Source organism: Heptranchias perlo, chromosome 6 (genome assembly GCF_035084215.1).
Source record: "Heptranchias perlo isolate sHepPer1 chromosome 6, sHepPer1.hap1, whole genome shotgun sequence".
Lineage (NCBI taxonomy): Eukaryota > Metazoa > Chordata > Chondrichthyes > Hexanchiformes > Hexanchidae > Heptranchias > Heptranchias perlo.
Window position 1 is genome coordinate 15,518,352 of NC_090330.1, and position 21,913 is coordinate 15,540,264.

The window sequence follows — 21,913 nt, forward strand, 5'->3', positions numbered from 1 at the left end:
TATTTCACATTGGAATTCATTAAAAAATGTACCAGTGATTTTTTTTTAAATTTGTGGCACTAGTTAAATGATAGCTATTTTGCATCAGTTTGCAACACATTCAGCCGAGTATTTAATTGTTTGGTTCTGTAATGTACTATGGACCTTGGCCCTTCATTTTAAAAACAGAAGACCAAAGTTCATGTCCAAGGATTCCTGACACTTGAACATGCCTGCTTTATTTGGGTGAGCTTGATCAGTTTTTATTCAGGTAAAAGATAATCTTGGAGAAGGAAATCCAACACTGTTGATTCAATCCTCCATCTACAAATTGCAGAGCTCCACTGATGGTCTAAGACTAGTTCATAACCCAGAATGTCCCACCATGTCAAAAGAACACGTTAGTCAAAAGAACACGTTTTAAAGGGACTGATAAGGGGAAAATGGGAAGAAGTAACAAAGGATATGGCAGTTCTTTCTACAGTTTAATTAACCTGTAACTCATGGAACCCCTCGACATGAGTGAATTAGGATGGTCTTTTCTGTGAATGAAAGAACACAATTCACTGTCACTGAGGAGACATCACTTATGGTAGGACTTTGAACGCATCAAAAACTGATTCTGGAGCTTTATACTCTGCTACCAAACATTTAGTGCTATTTCACACATGTATCTGACATTTCACACGTAAAAAATATCAGAAATGAGGCTTCCATTAATTTTCCGTTGCTCAATAAAGCCAGGAAGTGTCAGGAAGTGTAAAGCAGGATTTAGCCATTGTCTCAAGTGCTGTTTTCTCTTGTACCTTCCTGCAGTAACATGAGCTAATTCTTTCAGAAACTGAATTGTTGCTTCCTCCTTAGCGTTGAACGATACCATGTGGACAGGGCAAGGGCTGTTTGCCAACTTCTGACGCAAAAGCTCCCTCAACGCCTCAGGACCATCACCAGCAGCGAAAAAGTAGACAGCTTCAATCTGCAAAAAGAACAGTAGAAATATTGGATGGGATTCTTCATATGCGTAAACGCAGGGGAACAGCAGAAAAAACAATTTATTCTAGGAGCAAAGGAAAGTCACCTTCACAATTCACTTGTGACTCTATCTCTTGCGTGCCATGGGGAAAGATATTTTTCAGCTAAGAAAAGTGGCTATTTCACTGTTCCCTGTTATGCATTCTTCATGTATTTATGTACTGACTTTATTCTGATAAAAATTATATATCTACTAAAAATTATGTAGGCATATTGAAATCAGTTATACAAATTAGCATTCCTGGCACAGCACTTCACATGACAGGAACACATATCAGAAAATTAATGGTTGGAAAATTATGCGAGGCTCGCTGTCTTCCAAGCCCAAATTGTCATATAGGCTCCCAAAGCCGTGTGATGAGAGCACTTATTCATCAAATCTGCTTCACTGTATGTAGAACAATAATGTGTGCTGTACAATTTGTTCATGCATTTTTCCAATCATAAATAATTCTTCAATGTTGTTATGTGTTTCATTAACGTATGCTGGTAGCAGAAATAAATGTCCAAAATCTAAAATAATCACTTTAGTTGTGCTTTTACAGTTATCGGGTAGGTGGTAAGATTGACATTTTTCCAACACTTAAATAAAATTGTTGAATTTCAGCTAATATCTACTGACAATTTAAGATGTTTCATAAATTGGCATTTGGTTGTAGCTACTAATATAATTTTGAACATAAATGGCCCCCCCCAAATGAACTAAGTCTCACAGTTTTATCATTCGTTGCTTGTAACACAGCCTCCACTGAACTTGTCTTGCTAGTAGCTGGCATATGGCAAAGATTCCATATCCAATCGATAGCTGAGACTATGGTCTGTGCAGTAACGGGAACAGCTTTGTCCTGCCATATAACCATTTCTTCAGCGGCCCTATAGATCATTAGCAACAAAAAAACATAGATTAATCATTTGAGCACTGAATTAATATTATGATTAAGCATATACAGGGGTCGAAATATATTCCACGTGCCTCACCTATGAACACTCTTTCTCTTTGTACTTCAATTCATTCATTATCTGAACACAACCATGAACAGCTCAGATAAGACAGACCCGATTTTAACCTCCTGGACCCGACAAGAATGGGGCAGGCGAGGGGTTAACATCAAGGCTACATTCCTACCTCCACATTCACGCCGCAATCCTGTCCACTGCCATTTTAACTCCTGGGTTTCGAGATCGTGCAAGTCACACTGTTTGGCAGAGCTACTAATGAAACCTGGCAGCCAAAAGGAATGTGGCCAGAAGAGGTCCAGGTGAGTAAGTAAAATGAATTTTTTTTTTGTTTCCTTGTGGGCCAGGAGGAGCAGAACTGCGGGAGTTAGGAAGGGAGTCTGTCCTGGAACATGGTACTGAGGCCCAGACATCACACCGGCGTTGTCATGGGCACTTCCCACCCGTCCCGAGTTAAAATCGGAGCTTATAGGTTTAAATTTTCCCCACCTGCAGTTGATGCTGTGTTGAAGTGCCACTATTTTATTTTTAGTATTTGTAGCACCAACCATCATTAAGCAACAGTTTCAAACATAGGATGACTGTACTTAGAAAAAATATTCTGAAGGCCTCCGCCTCATTTGTTCTGTATGTGCAACTGCTCAGCCATTTTCTACCTTTTATCTTTTATTGTGTCTTTCAGTAATCTGTTCTGTGTCCTTTACAATTGTCTTAAGGAACTTAATCCTATCAAATATACTTCATCTGTCTGTAACAAGAATGAGTGATTGAACAAGATGTTAAGACCAGCAAAATTTATCATGTTACTAAACTATCTTTCACTGTGCAGAAGAGCAATGGCACTGCACATACATTGAACCATAAAGCAATGTATTAGGTCAGTTACCAGTAAAGGATCAGCCATTCTCAACTCAGGCAAAACAGGTAGAAATTCATAAATGTCATAAGAATGAAACCATAAGCGTACAGCACAACAAACCATGAATGTCACCCAGTTAACTCTCTCAATTGGTAGACTACCATATCTCAGTCAGAACCTTGTAAGTTTAAGCCCCCTCCAGGACATGAGCACATATTCTAGGCTGACGCTTTGGAGTAAATTTTAACCTAGAGGTAGGATCTCAGCAGGGGGGTCAGTAGGTGGGTGGGAAACCTGACTGTCGTTGTACCACTGCTGTGCCTCGCTGGTGGGGTTTCTCAGAGGCGTTGTGTGCCACGTCTGCAGGGGGTATCCCCTGTCTCCAAGGAGCCAGCCCTTAAGTCTGTCTTGTGAAAGAGGGCCAGGATATTGGATTCACGCAAAATGAAGGAATCATGGCAGCTGCCAGGGGATTTGGCACACACCTGCAGAAATCTCTTCTGCTGGTCGCAAACCAGCTGCGCACTGATAGAGTGATATCCCTTTCGGTTGATGAACAGTCCCGGCTCCTGTGCAGGTCCTCGGATTGCTATGTGTGTGCAATGAATTGTGTCATGTACCCGTAGGAAGCCAGTCAGAGAGTGGAAACCCACTGCCCTCTCAGTCTGGCCGATGTTGTGGAAGGGAAGTTGACGTAGTGGGATGCCCTGGCAAACAAGCCATCCGTGATCTGTCGTATACATTTATGTGCAAACGACTGTAATGTAATGCCCTGGAAGGCGAAGAAATTGAGAGCACTGGTGACTTTAACTGCGATAGGCAATGCGCAGCCACCAGGCCCAGCCGGGAGCAGCTCTGCATGAAGGAGACTGCAGATGTCTGCAACCACCTGGCGACTCAATCTGAGCCTTCGTGGGCACAGCTTCCCAGAGAGGTCCAGGAAGCTCAGCTTCTGTCTGTAGACCCTCTCACATGTGTAGTGCCTCCTGCGACCTCAGCCCCTCTGTTGGTGCCCTCTCTGCTCTTCTGCAGGTCCCTATGGCGCACCTCTGTCTTGTGGAGCTGCAACTCCCAGAACTGCACGCCGTGCATGCCGCGGATGGTGATGTGCCTTGTCACTAAACACAAAGAACTCCTAACCAAAGATATGTCTGAGAGAACTGATTGCCTGCTGCAAAAACTCACCTTTTCTCCTTGTGAAGAACAGACATCTGCAGGCTCCTTCATGCAGAGCTGCTCCCAGCTGGGCCTGGTGACTACACAATGCCCGTCGCAGTTAAAGTAACGGATTTGTTAAAGGCAAATTGTGTTTAACTAACCTGATAGAGTTTTTTGATGAGGTAACAGAAAGGGTAGATGAGGGCAATGCAGTTGATGTGGTGTATATGGACTTTTAAAAGGCGTTTGATAAAGTGCCGCGTGATAGGCTTGTCATCAAGATTGTGGCCCATGGAATAAAGGGGGCAGTAGCAACGTGGATACAGAATTGGCTAAGTGGCAGGAAACAGAGTAGTGGTGAACGGTTGTTTTTGAACTGGAGGGAGGTGTACAGTGGTGCTCCCCAAAGGTCGGTACTGGGACCACTGCTTTACTTGATATATATTAATGACTTGGACTTGGGTGTACAGGGCACAGTTTCAAAATTTGCAGATGACACAAAACTTGGAAGGGTAGTAAACAGCAAGGAGGATAGTGATAGACTTCAAGAGGATATATACAGGCTGGTGGCATGGGCAGACACATGGCAGATGAAATTTAACGCAGAAAAATGCGAAGTGATACATTTCGGTAGGAAGTTCAAGGAAAGGCAATATAAACTAGAAGGCACAACTCTAAAATGTGTACAGGAATAGAGAGATCTGGGAGTATATGTGCACAAATCGTTGAAGGTGGCAGGGATCCTGAGCTTTATAAATAGAGGCATAGATTACAAAAGTATGGAAGTCATAATGAACCTGTATAAAACACTGGTTCGGCCACAACTGGAGTATTGTGTCCAGTTCTGGGCTCCACACTTCAGGAAAGATGTGAAGGCCTTAGAGAGGGTGCAGAAGAGATTTGCTAGAATGATTCCAGGGATGAGGGACTTTAGTTACGTGGATAGACAGGAGAAGCTGGGATTGTTCTCCTTGGAACAGAGAAGGTTGCGAGGAGATTTGATAGAGATATTCAAAATCATGAAGGGTCTAGACAAAGTAGATAGAGAGAAACTGTTCCCATTGGCGGAAGGGTCAAGAACCAGAGGACACAGATTGGCAAAAGAACCAAAGGTGACATGAAGAAAAACTTTTTTACACAGCAAGTGGTCAGGATCTGGAATGCACTGCCCGAGGGGGTGGTGGAGGCAGATTCAATCATGGCGTTCAAAAGGGAACTGGATAAGTACTTGAAAGGAAAAAATTTGCAGGGATACGGGGATAGGGCGGGGGAATGGGACTAGCTGGATTGCTCTTGCATAAAGCCGGCGCTGACTCGATGGGCCAAATGGCCTCCTTCCGTGCTGTAACCTTTCTCTGATTCTATGGTTCTATGTGTCAATCACTGGTTTAAAGATCCAAATGGGTGCCAGCTGCAACTCGACCCCGTTTCCATGGTGTGTTTCAGAGGCCACGGGAGACACGTTCAGAAGCAGTTGAAATGGCTTGTGCAGTTCAAACCACAAAAATTTAACATCTTTAACTAGTTTAAGTACCTCAATTGGCCCTTTAAATATCGTCCCGCTGGCTTTACGTGCCAACGGGACTTCCGGGTTTCAGAAGCGCGCGTGTGTGTGCACCCAGATGCGTCTGGGTCAAACCCGGAAGTCGGCGGGTTGGAGCCGAGATGCGGTCCTGCTCCCAAAACTGACAATTTTCACTGCCCACCTGCCCCCAACCCACCCCTTCAGTGCAGTATTGAGGGAGTGCCACATACTTGGAGGCGTCCTTTGAATGAGATATTAAACTGAGGCCCTACCTATCTATTCAGGTGGACATTAAAGGTCCCATAGCACTATTCAAAGAAGAGACCCACCTCCCATTGCCTCGTCAATATCTTTCCCTCAAGGAGATCAACTGGTGATTTAACTACTTTGCTGTTTGTGGAATCTTCCTCCATGCAAAATGACATATTTGAAATACAGTTACTGTTATGTTGACAAAGTAATTCATCCTATGCGAAATACTTTGGGATGTTTCTAAGAGACGTAATAAGGCACGATACAAATGCAAGTATTTCAATCCTTTTTCCATTAAATATAGAGATCACAGCCCTCCAACAGTGAATGCAGATGACTCACCATTCCACTTACCTATAACAAACAAAAACACAAGAGCAAACTTATAGTGCAAACCACAACAAATAGGCATCAACAAAATTAAAAGAATACTTAACAAATATGATATTAAGACAAAAATATCCCAAAACAAAAATAAACAACAAACCAGAGGAACATCTTAAATACTCCAACACAAACAATACACAGAAGGTGCTATACTCACCGTGATTAACCCACGTCGAAATAAATGTTGTTAAAGTTTGTGTTGGTGCTGCTTTAACACCAAGGCCATTACTTTCTGCTTGACGGCAAGTTGTTGTAAAAAAAACCTCAGAGAAAAAGCCTCTGTAGTAATTTAGAGGTGGCTCCTTCTGAAGATTACTAGCAGTGTACAATGTACATCTTGTTGAAAAATATAATTTAATCATGTATATATTATAGTTTATAAAGTGGGTATACAGTAGGTTTGCCAATACAAACAAAGTCTTACAGACCCGGACTAATTTATATGGTTGATGCTTAATTGAATCTTTATCTAAAGAATTAGTTTTTATTAAAAAAAGAGTGTGCATTTTAAGTTAATGGAATATGATAAAAACTTTCAATTCTAAAGCAGAACTAAATGAGTTACTACACGTTTTTATGCTGACTCAATCAGCTTTAGTTAATGTTATTTATACAGAAATTTCTAGACTTATATTTAAAGAGAGAATGGTTTAATCACCTGCTTTCCTAGATCAGCATTTTGAAAATTACTTTCTCACAAAATAACGCTTGGGCCCCAATATTACCAGGGAGGCGGGATGGCAGCGGGGGGGGTGGGGCGGGGGGGGGCGGGGGGGGGGGGGGGTGACTGGGCGCGTGGGTAACCAGCCCAGTAAAATCGGTCCGTTCCCCACACAATCGTGGGTAAATTGAAGCCACTTACTGTGGCTTCTGGGTTTCCCGTCGTCAACCTGCGCAGCGGGCGGACTGCGCACCCACATCACAGGCTGTCAGCTGGAGGAGCCCTCTTTAAAGGGGCAGTCTTCCAAAACTGCTCCTGCAGCAAACAACCAAAATTATAGAATGGAGCAGACCAGGGGAAAGGCTGCTCCCAGATTTAATGATGCCTCAGTCCAGGTCCTATTGGATGGGGTGAGGCGTAGGAGGGATATTTTCTACCCGGCGGACGGGAGGAAATGGCCTGACTCTACCACCAAGAAGGCCTGGCTCAAGGTGGCAGAGGAGGTCAGCAGCAGCAGCAATGTCTCCCGCACATGGATCCAGTGCAGGAAGCGCTTCAATGACCTAACTAGGTCAGCCAAAGTGAGTACACTTACTCACTCTCCTACACTCTGTCTTCCACATCACTGCCCCCACCCCACAACTCCTTCTGCACTGCCAACACTACTCTATCACATCACTCCTCACGCCCATTCAAACCTCATCCTCAACTTACCTGCACTTCCTCACCTCCCCATTACTCATCCCACCACTACCACTCAAGCCAATCTTCATACAATGTCATGGCTCTGTCTCATACTCACCCTCTGATGCATCTCTTTCATGGTCAGCCTCACCCAAACCAATGCATTCAGCGGTTGGCCACATCACCATCCCTCACTCACGCCTCCCTACTTTCTCCCCTTATAGAAGAGAGCCCAGAATGCACAGGTGAGGGCGAAGACCAGAGGGGGGTCGCAGCATCTGGTCGTCCTCACAGCCGTGGAGCAGGAGGCTCTGGAACTTAGCCGCACCCTCGAGTGCCTATCCAGCGGGGACGCCGAGACTGCCACCCGACAAATGGCTGATGACAGAACTTTAACATTCAGCACACACAATAACAAATGATGTTAACATGCTTTGCCATCTTCAGCACCTCAACATCTGTCACCATGCTTAATATTGCTTTCTGTTCTCTTACAGGGCCTTCAGCGACCGCCGTGATGGCGGAGGGTGATTCATCAGATGACCAGCCGGCCTTTGAGCAGGAACCGTCACATCTGAGCGAGCCATTCACCAGCGCAGATGCACACACCTCGGTGGGTCCCCGTCCTCACTTAGTTGGGGTCGCACATGGTGAGTCACCACACACGTGAGCACGAGCAGACACTGGTGGCAGGGGCAGCTGTGGAGAGTCCGCGTCGGTGGGAGCACTCTTCTCCAGGCTCTGCTCAGCTGGACACAGATGCTGAACCCTGGGGGCCATCCTTTAAAAGGAGAATGATCGAGGGGCAGCAGCGCATTTGCGAGGTGCTGGAACAAGTGCCACATGCACTCTCCACAATCGCGCAGAGGATGGAGGAGTCCAACTCCTGCATAAGTGGAATGGTGGCACAGGTACAGGAGGGAATCTCTGAGATACTGTCACAGGGACATGAGGGCATCTCTGAGATAGTGTCGCGGGTAAGTGCGGGAATGTCTGCGATGGAGGGAAGGCTAGCTTCCATCGAGCATCAAGCACGGCTCACCAATGAGTCCATTGAGGCCCTGACAATGGCCGTTCGGACTCAGGTGAGCAACATTCCGCCACCTTAAACAGGCAGGCAGATACTCTGGCACTGGCCTTACAGGGCTTCACACATGTTCTCCAAACTGTCATCCAGCAGGGTAGTAGGAGTGATGTGGGCCTGGCCCAGGAGAGGGATGATGGCAAAAGGGGACGTAGAAGTGGGGACGCCACTCAAAGCGCCCCCATGTCTCACCCATTGCCCCCCTCTCAACCACTGCCCGCAATGCTGCCTCCTCTGGCCAAGTCTGCCCCTGCACAGGTGCAGGTGGAGCAGTCTTTGGAGAGGCCCTCACAGGCACCGAAACCCAGAGGGCGTAGGCCCAAAGCATCTAATCGGTCAAGACATGAACAAGAGCAACCTGCTATTACCTCTACTGCAGCCACAGGGGAGGAACCACGTAGGAGTACTCGTAAGCGTAAGGCAAAGTTTTTGTGAGCACAAAGGTGGTGCACAAGGGTGTTTGACGGTTTGTCATGTTTTTTATTTATGTTTGATTTTTGTTATTGGCACATTAAATATTATTATTGTCACCACTACTGCCACGTCTTGGCCATTCTTGACTGGCTTGTGTAATAAGTTCCTTTCATGAGGTTCACCATGAACACCCACACTTGATGCCACCCATTGGGTCACCCTACGGTGGGTGTATGTGTAGTTGCACGACTATTTTGTGCTGGTGCCTGTGGCGCAGCACTGTGTTGTGGAGCTCCACATGGCGGAGGTGGACGGCGTGCCTGGCGAGGCTGGTGATGTTGCTCATCCTCGGATGAAGTGATGAATGCAGCTATGGTGCCCCCTCATCCTGACGGTGTGAGGTTGAGAGGGTCGGCAAAGTAGGTAAATGTGTTTGCACAGCAGAGTTTAGGGTATAAATTAAGAATTTTGAGTGGAAAAACAAAGGTGTTGCAGCCAAAACTTTGTCTGAAGTGACAGAGTGCCCTGCTGCAATAAATGAGGTTTTCCCCCCACCTGTCAAATTATCCTTTGCATCTCCCACTGGCTGCTGGCTGAAACACGTCTGCTCCAACAGGGAATGTTTCCCACAGCACGGGAAACATGCTGAGGATCCTTCGAAATTGCACCCCTGCCAAAATCTCCACTCAATGAGGTCTGTCAAGTGCCTCAACTATCTGACTAACTATCTAAAGCAGCATCCCGCTGACTTTAATTGCCAGTGGGAGTCCCGCATTCGGGAGCTGCGTGCGCACCCGAACGCTTCACTGGGGAACCCGGAAGTCAGCGGATTGGAGCTGGGCGCCGAACCCACTCTGGGATTCCGCCATTTTAGGAGCCCCCCACTCAGCCAGCCGAAAATCAGCCCCTTGGGCTCAGAGTACCAGTCTCCCTCTAAAGTCCAGCTGGCACAATGACCACCTGTTCACACGGCAGAATGTGTTCCACATTGAAGGATCAGGATTTCCTGATCTGACAAGGGTGATAAGATAATAAAGGTAATGGGTTGGGGGGCACTCCCAGAAGTTGACAGGAAGGAGGGAGATTTTGCAGCAGTGAAGGGTTACAGAACATGTGATGCCAAAATGTCAACTAAATCTGCTAGGGAGGGTGTATTCCTTAGCAAGAAATATAGCTAGTTGTACATACACAAAGCTCCAAAAAAGACTGTGTGGAATTATACAGTCCACAACTTTAGTAAAATTACAAATGCATACTTTTCCTTGCAATTCAGAGAGTGCTTTATTAAGAATTGTAGGAACAATAGGAGCAAAGTCAAAGCGAGAATAGGGTTAAAACTCAATTTTGTGTTGATGCTATGCAATTCTTAAAGACAGGAGTTTCTGTTATTTGAAAACTGTAATGTACGACAATTAAAAGATGCCAGAGGGTCTTGTGTTTTCTGTATTTATGGCTTTTTTTAATGCAAACAAAAGGCAACCTTTTTACTAGGTCACTGGTCAATCATCCCATATTCCTGTAGAAGCCCTGTAAGTTGACAGGTTTTGCAATATGCATTTTTTTTAACATTGGTTGGATACTAGGTGTATCAGTACCATCAGCCTCACTAATAAACATGTGGTAATAGTAGGGGACTTTAACTTTCCCAACATTGACTGGGACAGCCATAGCATTAGGGGCTTGGATGGAGAGAAATTTGTTGAGTGTATTCAGGAGGAATTTCTCATTCAGTATGTGGATGGCCCGACTAGAGAGGGGGCAAAACTTGACCTCCTCTTGGGAAATAAGGAAGGGCAGGTGACAGAAGTGTTGGTGAGGGATCACTTTGGGACAAGTCATCATAATTCCATTAGTTTTAAGATAGCTATGGAGAAGGATAGGTCTGGCCCAAAAGTTAAAATTCTAAATTGGGGAAAGGCCAATTTTGATGGTATTAGACAGGAACTTTCAGAAGTTGATTGGGAGAGTCTGTTGGCAGGCAAAGGGACGTCTGGTAAGTGGGAGGCTTTCAAAAGTGTGTTAACCAGGGTTCAGGGTAAGCACATTCCTTATAAAGTGAAGGGCAAGGCTGGTAGAAGTAGGGAACCTTGGATGACTCGGGAGATTGAGGCACTAGTCAAAAAGAAGAAGGAGGCATATGACATGCATAGGCAGCTGGGATCAAGTGGATCCCTTGAAGAGTATAGAGATTGCCGGAGTAGAGTTAAGAGAGAAATCAGGAGGGCAAAAAGGGGATATGAGATTGCTTTGGCAGATCAGGCAAAGGTGAATCCAAAGAGCTTCTACAAATACATAAAGGGCAAAAGGGTAACTAGGGAGAGAGTAGGGCCTCTTAAGGATCAACAAGGTCATCTATGTGCGGAACCACAAGAGATGGGTGAGATCCTGAATGAATATTTCACATCGGTATTTACGGTTGAGAAAGGCATGGATGTTAGGGAACTTTGGGAAATAAATAGTGATGTCTTGAGGAGTGTACATATTACAGAGAGGGAGGTGCTGGAAGTCTTAACGCGCATCAAGGTAGATAAATCTCCGGGACCTGATGAAATGTATCCCAGGACGTTATGGGAGGTTAGGGAGGAAATTGCGGGTCCCCTAGCAGAGATATTTGAATCATCCACCGCTACAGGTGAGGTGCCTGAAGATTGGAGGGTAGCAAATGTTGTGCCTTTGTTTAAGAAGGGCGGCAGGGAAAAGCCTGGGAACGACAGACCAGTGAGCCTGACATCTGTAGTGGGTAAGTTGTTAGAGGGTATTCTGAGGGACAGGATCTACAGGCATTTGGAGAGGCAGGGACTAATTAGGAACAGTCAGCATGGTTTTGTGAGAGGAAAATCATGTCTCACGAATTTGATTGAGTTTTTTGAAGGGGTAACCAAGAAGATAGATGAGGGCTGTGCAGTAGACGTGGTCTACATGGACTTCAGCAAAGCATTTGACAAGGTACCGCATGGTAGGTTGTTACATAAGGTTAAATCTCATGGGATCCAAGGTGAGGTAGCCAATTGGATACAAAATTGGATTGACGACAGAAGACAGAGGGTGGTTGTCGAGGGTTGTTTTTCAAACTGGATGCCTATGTCCAGCGGTGTGCCTCAGGGATCAGTGCTGGGTCCGCTGTTATTTGTTATTTATATTAATGATTTGGATGAGAATTTAGGAGGCATGGTTAGTAAGTTTGCAGATGACACCAAGATTGGTGGCATTGTGGACAGTGAAGAAGGTTATCTGGGATTGCAACGGGATCTTGATCAATTGGGCCAGTGGGCCGATGAATGGCAGATGGAGTTTAATTTAGATAAATGTGAGGTGATGCATTTTGGTAGATCGAATCGGGCCAGGACCTACTCCGTTAATGGTAGGGCGTTGGGGAGAGTTATAGAACAAAGAGATCTAGGAGTACAGATTCATAGCTCCTTGAAAGTGGAGTCACAGGTGGATAGGGTGGTGAAGAAGGCATTCGGCATGCTTGGTTTCATTGGTCAGAACATTGAATGCAGGAGTTGGGATGTCTTGTTGAAGTTGTACAGGGCATTGGTGAGGCCACACTTGGAGTACTGTGTACAGTTCTGGTCACCCTATTATAGAAAGGATATTATTAAACTAGAAAGAGTGCAGAAAAGATTTACTAGGATGCTACCGGGACTTGATGGTTTGACTTACAGGGAGAGGTTAGATAGACTGGGACTTTTTTCCCTGGAGAGTAGGAGGTTAAGGGGTGATCTTATAGAAGTCTATAAAATAATGAGGGGCATAGATAAGGTCGATAGTCAAAATCTTTTCCCAAAGGTAGGGGAGTCTATAACGAGGGGGCATAGATTTAAGGTGAGAGGGGAGAGATACAAAAGGGTCCAGAGGGGCAATTTTTTCACTCAAAGGGTGGTGAGTGTCTGGAACGAGCTGCCAGAGGCAGTAGTAGAGGCGGGTACAATTTTGTCTTTTAAAAAGCATTTGGACAGTTACATGGGTAAGATGGGTATAGAGGGATATGGGCCAAGTGCAGGCAATTGGGACTAGCTTAGTGGTATAAACTGGGCGACATGGACATGTTGGGCTGAAGGGCCTGTTTCCATGTTGTAACTTCTATGATTCTATGTCAAAAGCCTGAAAACTAAAGTAGTGTTGGAGATAGAACTCGGCATCACTGTTTCTTTCCTTATCTCTGATAAATGGTTAATAACTAATGCTGTAGTTTATTTAGGTGATTGGCAGTATATTTCTTTACTGTTATTCAAATTAATGGATGTAGGTCATTTGAACAAGCTAAATTCAGCATCATTCATCATGTGCAAGATAAATTCCAGTATATTTCCTATATTGATCATCCCCATCTTAATAGGTACCTGAGCCCTTTAAAAATTGAATATCCGGTCTTAATGGCAGCTTGGAGATTGGGTCCAATGCACATATTAATCTTTCCTATAGGTTATATGTTCTGATTTATTTGGAAATAAGATGGAATCAATGGAAAAGTTGAAAAATTCAACTGGTTTAAAAGCATCTTCTTTCACCAGTCCAGTTTTCTGCTTTTGTTTAATGAACAAAGAGCAAAAATGACTGCACTACTTTTAACAAGTTGGCTTATTTGTTTGGATAAAATTTTGGGTTCACCAATTTAGCAAAGCTGTTAGGATCGCCCCCTAACCCCCATGAACTTCGGTAGAGTCATCGGCAGAGGAGCCAGGTGGACACATTCTGGTGCAAGAGCTGGGATGCAACCCCATGTGGATATTCAGCCCCCCTACCTCTAGTAAGCTGCTAACCAGCATATTATTAAAACAAAGAAACTGTGTTCATTATCATGGAATCATATAACACAGAAGGAGGCCATTCGGCCCATCATGCCTGTGCCAATTCTTTGAAAGAACTATCCAATTAGTCTCACTCCTCTGGTCTTTCCCCACAGTCCTGTAAATCGTTTCCCTTCAAGTATTTATCCAATTCCCTTTTGAAAGTTATTAATGAATCTGCTTCCACCACCCTTTCAGGCAGTGCATTCGAGATCAAAAAAAAAAGTTGAGTAACAAAAATTCCACTCATCTCCCCTCTGGTTCTTTTTAAATTTGTGTTCTCTGGTTAACAGATGCCTTCCTGCCACTGGAAACAGTTTCTCCCTATTTACTCTATCAAAACCCCTCGTAATTTTGAACACCTCCATTAAATCTCCCCTTAATCTTCTCTGCTGTAAGGAGAACAATCCCAGCTTCTCTAGTCTTTCCATATAACTGAAGACCTTCATCTAGTAAATTCTAGTAAATCTCCTCTGCACCCTACCTCAAGGCCTTGACATTCTTCCTAAAGTGTGGTGCCCAGAACTGAACACAATACTCCAGCTGAGGCCTAACCAGTGATTTAATTATCTTACCATTTTTTACAGTAATATGAAAAATCCTATGTGATGACAGCTGAAATGGGCACAATCCAATTCTACTTTCAGGGTAAGACTTTCTTTATGAGGATTTACAGCCTGCATTTATGTGGAAAAAAGTATATCCATGCTATTATAAGGTTTAAGGACATTGCTTGTCATTCATGCCACTGCAAAATTTGTAGTCAAGAACAAAATACTGAATATAGTCGGCAATGCAGAAACTCAAAAAAAGTAGAGTTGATTAAATAACATTTTCCTCACCTAATAAGATTAAACTTTCCGATCAGTGACAGCTGTTCCTGGAGAACCATGCAAAGAGCATAACGAGAAAGATGAAACAGATTCTGAGACATAGGGGCAAAGTCTAAAACGATAACGATGCAACATTCCTGAATTACACCAAAGAGCTGTTTGCTCCCACTGGTCAGCCACTCCAGCCGTTGTTGGTAGAGTTTTATTGCCCTTGTCAGAGAGACAGCAAACTGCTGAAGCTGTTCTTTACTGGCCGTTAGCTGCAAAGGAGAAGACAAGCACAAGGCAATTTTTATTGATATATCTAGAAATATTTGAAATTAAGCCATTTTGGCTCCTCTACAAAAATGTATGGAAAAACGGTGAAATGCAGTAAATGTTAGAATATTTAAGTTAGGTCTGCAATAGTCTTACATCATAGCTGTAACTAATGTATTGCTAGTATGGGTATAGCACTGCACCAGCATATGCACCAGTGGGCCTATTTATATCTAGTTTTGACATTTTCATTATTCATAATTTCCATTTAATCACATACGCCAAAAGATCTTACAAATTCAGTTCAGAAAGCTTTATACGGCTTTTTTCAAGAAAGTGGGCAAAGGAAAGAGAAAATAACTCAGTTTATATTTCTGTCATGGGTATGAGTCCAATATTCAACTGTAATGAATATGCAACAATCCAATTTAGTGCCATATAGTGTCATATTCCATTCAAGCAGCTAAATATTGTCTTTGGTTCATAGCCCAGGTTTAATGAAAGATGTACTGCAACATCAGCCAAAAAGCAGAAATACTTTGACAGATGGGAAAGATCAGGCAAACTAAAAAGACAGGAATGCCTATTTCCATACCAAGTCCTTATATGAAATACTCCTATAAGCATGCCAAGGTATAAACTCAAGATCAGCTCCCGAATGCATGAATGTCAGACAGGCTCCTAGATAAAAGGACACATCTGTTTCAAACAATGGGACAGCTCCATCACCTCTCCTTTTGAGAAGGACAGAGTTGCATGCCACAACTTTGCATGCAAGGCAAAATTGTTACCTACAATTAGGTGACAGGGTTCCCTCAAGTGCAAACCATGGTACCCATCTAGGCTCCTCATATCAACATAGCCCTCGTGAACAGAAAGGGGAAGAGGAAGCAAAGCTATTTCACTTCAACTACAACCAGAGTGAAACAAGCAGGGGAAATTATTTATGGGAGTTGGGGGGATGTTCATGATATAGAATGCCCTCCCGTCCAGCTACAGAAGGTTAGATAATAGTATACGAATATAAAGGAGAAAGGTACAAAAGTTCATAATACAGTAGAGAACCTGGCTGAATAAAGAAAGTGCAGAGGAGATCTAAAAAACGGAATATGAGGGGCAGAGAGAGAATATGAGAATAGATTAGCGGTTAACATAAAAGGGAACCCAAAAGTTTTTCATAAACATATAAATAGTGAAAGGGCAGTCAAAGGAAGGGTGGGACCAATTAGAGACAAAAAGAGGAGATCTTCTTATGGAGGCAGAGGGCATGGCGAGGCACTAAATAAATACTTCACATCCATCTTCACCAGAGAAGAGGATGCTGCCACTGTAGCAGTAAAGAGGGAGGTAGCAGCAATATTGCATAGGATAAAAATAGATAAAGAGAAGGTACTTAAAAGATTGGCAGTACTCAAAGTAGAAACGTCACCAGGTACTGATGGGCTGCATCCTAGGATACTGAGGGAAGTAAGGGTGAAAATTGCGGAGGCTCTGGCCACAATCTTCCAATCCTCCTTAGATATGGGGATGGTGCCAGAGGACTGCAAATGTTACACCCCTGTTCAAAAAAGGGGAGAGGGATAAACCCAGCAATTACAGGCCAGTCAGCCTAACGTTGGTGGTAGGGAAACTTTTGGAGACAATACTCCAGGACAAAATTAATTGGTACTTGGAAAAGTATGGGCTAATAAATGAAAGTCAGCATGGATTTGTTCAAGGAAAATTGTGATGACTAACTTGATTGAGTTCTTTAATGAAGTAACGGAGAGGGTTGATGAAGGTAGTGCGGTTGATGTTGTGAATATGGACTTTCAAAAGGCATTTGATAAAGTACCACATATTAGACTTCTTAGTAAAATTAAAGCCCATAGGATTAAAGGGACAGTGGCAATGTGGATACAAAACTGGCTAAGGGACAGAAAGCAGGGAGTAGTGGTGAATGGTTGTTTTTCAGTTCGGAGGGAAGTATACAGTGGTGTTCCCCAAGGGTCAGTATTAGGACCACTGCTCTTTTTGATATATATTAATGACCTAGGCTTGGGAATACAGGGTATAATTTCAAAGTTTGCAGATGACATGAAACTCAGAAATGTAGTAAACAATGTGGAGGATATTGGCAGACTTCAGGAGGACGTAAACAGACTGGTGAAATGGGAAGACACATGGCAGATGACATTTAACGCAGAGAAGTGTAAAGTGATACATTTTAGTAGGAAGAATGAGGAGAGGCAATATAAACTAAGTGTACAATTTTAAAGGCAGTGCAGGAACAGAGAGACCTGGAGGTGTACATACACAAAGCTCTGGAGGTGTACATACACAAAGCTTTGAAGGTGGAAGAACGAGTTGAATCATAGAATCATAGAAAGGTTGCAGCATGGAAGGAGGCCATTTGGCCCATTGAGTCCGCACCGGCTCTATGCAAGAGCAATCCAGCTAGTCCCACTCGCCCGCCCTTTCCCTGTAGCCCTGCAAATTTTTTCCTTACAAGTACTTATCCAGTTCCCTTTTGAAGGTCACAATTGAATCTGCCTCCACCACCCCCTCAGGCAGTGCATTCCAGATCCTAACCACTCGCTGTGTAAAAAAGATTTTCCTCATGTCACCTTTGGTTCTTTTGCCAACCACCTTAAATATATGTCCTCTGGTCCTTGACCCTTCCACCAATGGGAACAGTTTCTCTATCTACTCTGTCTAGACCCTTCATGATTTTGAATACCTCTATCAAATCTCCTCGCAACCTTCTCAGTCCCAAGGAGAACCACCCCAGCTTCTCCAGTCTTTCCATGTAACTAAAGTCCTTCATCCCTGGAATCATTCTGGTAAATCTCTTCTGCACTCTTTCTAAGGCCTTCACATCTTTCCTGAAGTGCGGTGCCCAGAACTGGACACAATACTCCAGTTGTGGCCGAACCAGTGTTTTATAAAGGTTCATCATGACTTCCATACTTTTGTGCTCTATGGTTCTATTTATAAAGCCCAGGATCCCGTATGCTTTTTTCACCACTTTCTCAATTTGCCCTGCCACCTTCAACGATTTGTGCACATATACCCCCAGATCTCTCTATTCCTGTACACCTTTTAGAGTTGTGCCTTCTAGTTTATATTGCCTATCCTTGAACTTCCTACCGAAAGGTATCACTTTGCATTTATCTCCCTTAAATTTCATCTGCCATATGTCCGCCCATGCCACCAGCCTGTCTATATCCTCTTAAAGTCTATCACTATCCTCCTCACTGTTTACTACCCTTCCAAGTTTTGTGTCATCTGCAAATTTTGAAATCATGAACGATTTTGACAGAGTAAATAAGGAGAAACTGTTTCCAGTGGCAGAAGGCTCAGTAACCAGAGGGCACAGATTTAAGGTGATCGGCAAAAGAGCCAGAGGCGACATGAGGGAACATTTTTTTTACACAGTGAGTTGTGATGATCTGGAATGCACTGCCTGAAAGGGTGGTGGAAGCAGATTCAATCGTAACTTTCAAAAGGGAATTGGATAAATACATGAAGGGAAAAAAATTACAGGGCTAGAGAATGGGAAAAAATTTACAGAGCAGGGGAATAGGACTAATTGGATAGTTCTTTCAAAGAGATGGCACAGGCATGATGGGCCGAATGGTTTCCTCCTGTGCTGTACCTACTATGATACAAAGGGATTTACAAAAAAATTGCTCATCCTACTGTAACTTGATGCAGTTATTCACATACTTACATTGTAAATCCTACCATCTTTTCTCATGTATTGATGAAACAAGCCTTCACCGTAACATGATGACACGGACTTTCGCAATCCACAGTCAAAATCTGTAACACAAAATAAATGTGATTACTAAGAGAAAATCATTTATTTGTCCATCGGTTTGAAATATTATTAAAATAGGCTACATAACATCTGAGCCTTTGCCACACCAAAGGTTCAATGGATCTATATTAAAGGGCAGGAATTGCTAAGATGGACACTTACAGAGTAAAGTTCTAATCTTCTGTTGACGTATAACCACATTTTTATCAAGTCAAAAAAAATTAACATTCATTTCAAATTTACTATAATAAATAATATTTCAGAGCAATTATTGTGTGTGTTTTTGTGACAGCTGCATACTGATTTATTATAGAATCATAGAAAGGTTACAGCATGGAAGGAGGCCATTCAGCACATCGAGTCCATGCTGGCTCTATGCAAGAGCAATCCAGCTAGTCCCACTCCCTGTAGCCCTGCAAATTTTTTCCTTACAAATACTTATCCAGTTCCCTTTTGAAAGCCATGACTGAATCTACTTCCACCACCCCCCTCAGGCAGTGCATTCCAGATCCTAACCACTCACTGTGTAAAACAGTTTTTCCTCATGTCACCTTTGGTTCTTTTGCCAATCACCTTAAATCTATGCCCTCTGGTCCATTAGTATAGAGTGCACCAATGTTATGACATTATTGTGTCCATTCAAGATTGCAAGTTTCTATGTTTTTTCAATTGACTCAGGCTAGGATTGTTTCTAGGCCGATGTGACAGATGTGACAACAACTAATGTATCGCAGAGTGATACGTGCAGTTCAGTTTGCATCATTTTAGTTACAGCTACTCTAAGAATAGAGAGAAGCAGGATTGCCCAGGGCAGGGATAGAGGCACTGGCCCTGAAATTCTGGGAGTCCCACTGTACCAGAGGAAATGTTGCAGAGCCAAACTCCTGGCCGTCCATGGAGGAAGATGTCAACCCCATACCATATCCTGGAGACCAGGTCATTGGCATGTTAGGGGTGGGTAGCCCATGTCTGTTAGAGAGTTTCAGATTCACCCACCCCAAACCGCCAGAAGTCAGAACATCACTATACCACACTATTAGAGAAAGACTGAGGCCTGGTACCAGTCAAAATAAGGATCCAATATTATTTGTTTAACTCCCAAGGAAGCCAAATGCTGCCATAATAAAGGTAATCAAGTCTTCCAAAATCTATTACCTTTATCTTGCTGCCTTTTGGGGCCATTTCTGGACCCCTAGCAGAACTCATTCCAACTCTCAGCTCTTACAAGAGCATAATGGGAAGAATTAATGGTGTAGCCCGGGATCTTCCCTAGACATTTGCCCTTAATGTGGACTCATCTTCTCCCCCACAGTGAAATTTAGGGCTAAAGTTAAACTGGGTTCTGTCCCAAATACCAGTTCCCCCCCTTCCTCCTCCATCGTTCCCCCAGCAGGTGACAAGGCCACTCCCCATCCTAGGAATAGTATGTATTCTATTTTCTTCAATTCTAAGTATTAAATATAAGCAGCACAGTCAAAGGGAATGGAAATATTTTCAAAGCAGATATCATGCCATAAGCTAATTCCACACATCAATAACTTCATTTAGTGGTTGCAAACATCTACGCCCTTCATTCCTTAAAGTGACATGACAGATCGCTAACCAAGTGATTGCTGTACAAAAATGCACTAGTGTCATTCTTTAAACAATGCAATACATTTTACCTTCTCTATGTTTAAATCCAATCTGTGGCAGGATCTGAGACAGGGTCAGCCTGTTTCTCTTGAGCCCATGGAGCTGAAGCCATTTTGATGAAGAAAGGAGAGTCCGTACATCAAGTTCAAAATGTGTATTCTTCTCATGGATTTTCATCATTTCCATTGGCTTGTGGTTGAACTTATTAAAATCATGCAAATTTGTCTCTGGTGGGTTATCACTTTGTTTCAAATCAAACGTTACTTCTGCCAAGGCAACATATTTCAATTAATGATTTATAAACCTGTCAACTACATAAGAATGTGCATTAACCTTTAGAAGTTTGTGGTACAATTTATGCAGCAAAATATGCCATGATTGAAATGTTGCACTCTATGCCAATAATATTGCATAGCACTAAGAAATTTTCTTTTGTACATTCCTCAAATCCCATTTTATAAAACTCAACATTTTTGTAGATACTGCACAATAGATGTGCAAATTTAGCTTTAACCGATGCAACTAATTTACTTACTAATTTTTTTCCAAATTTACCATTGTATCACAGAAACAAACCCCCAGCTAATGGTTGTGGCACCTGTGTTGCAGGATAAAATTTAACCTCAAATCAATCATTTTTAACATCACAGTTTTATATTGTAATGATCATTCAAATAATGACAACCTTCTGAGTTATGAATCAGCTGTCAGTCTTATTTTGTGTTTTACCTGCAACACTGTAATTAGCATCAATTATGATGCAGTAATCACAATAATCAAATCAAAGCAAACTATTCAAATTTTTAATCTAAAGGCTTTAAGGCTTTACATTGTTACACTTTTTTAACTAAAGTTTTAGTACACTTTCACCTTGGGGAGATATAAATATTCCAAGTGTATCCAAGTACTAGGCTGGTCAGATTTGTATGGGTATTTGTTAACCCTTTATGCATCATTAGATCTAAGGTTCTGAAACTAAAGCTTCGATTTTAACTCAGGGGAATGCGACATAATGGGCGGAGGGGGGGTGTGGGAGAAGGGCTGGAGTAGGCTGGAGCACCGGGCCATTTTAACTCCCATGCCTCATTGCCGTGTTTCAGGAAAGACTCCCGCCCGAAGCCAACAGGAACGATGAGGTGGCTGGCGGGTGTAAGTGGGATTTCACGCGGCAGGAGGCTACCACTGGGGACCCGAGATAATTGTCCTCAGCATAACGTAAATGGTGAGGGGGAGGGAGGTTATTTCAGTCAGAAGAGAGAAAGGGAAGCCTGGGGCATGGGAGGCTCAAAGTTTCCTTGTAGGGCCCGAAGGAGCAATCCTGTTCCGCCTGGCCCAGAAGGAAACCATTAAAAAATGTTAAAATGATTCCTGCCTTTTTTTAAAAAATAATTCTTGGGATGTGGGCATCGATAACAAGGCCAGCATTTACTGGCCATCCCTAGTTGCCCTTGAGAAGGTGGTGGTGAGCCTTCTTCTTGAACAGCTGCAGTCCACGCAGTTAAGGTACTCCCACAGTGCTGTTAGGTAGGGAGTTCCAGGATTTTTACCCAACAGCGATGAAGGAACGGCAATATATGTCCAACTTGGGATGGTGTGTGAC

General features: G+C 43.3%; 1 protein-coding gene and 1 long non-coding RNA gene across 2 annotated transcripts in view; one reads left to right on the plus strand and one right to left on the minus strand.

Annotated features, from left to right (window-relative positions):
* The window catches only part of LOC137322767 (von Willebrand factor A domain-containing protein 3B-like), a 207,923-nt gene extending 187,357 nt beyond the window's left edge, over nt 1-20,566 (minus strand). The window contains exons 1-5 of the mRNA XM_067985798.1: nt 20,343-20,566; nt 18,589-18,680; nt 14,628-14,878; nt 1,725-1,884; nt 786-955 (exon numbers count right to left, since the gene is read on the minus strand). Coding sequence (XP_067841899.1) covers nt 786-955; nt 1,725-1,884; nt 14,628-14,878; nt 18,589-18,680; nt 20,343-20,499 — 830 coding nt within the window. The 5' untranslated portion in view covers nt 20,500-20,566. The remainder of the gene's footprint in view (nt 1-785; nt 956-1,724; nt 1,885-14,627; nt 14,879-18,588; nt 18,681-20,342) is intronic.
* On the plus strand, nt 7,996-20,524 carry LOC137322768 (uncharacterized). The gene is made up of 3 exons (XR_010963236.1): nt 7,996-8,144; nt 14,373-14,433; nt 20,374-20,524. It is a non-coding gene; the product is annotated as an uncharacterized lncRNA (long non-coding RNA).
* Nucleotides 20,567-21,913: the final 1,347 nt, after the last annotated feature.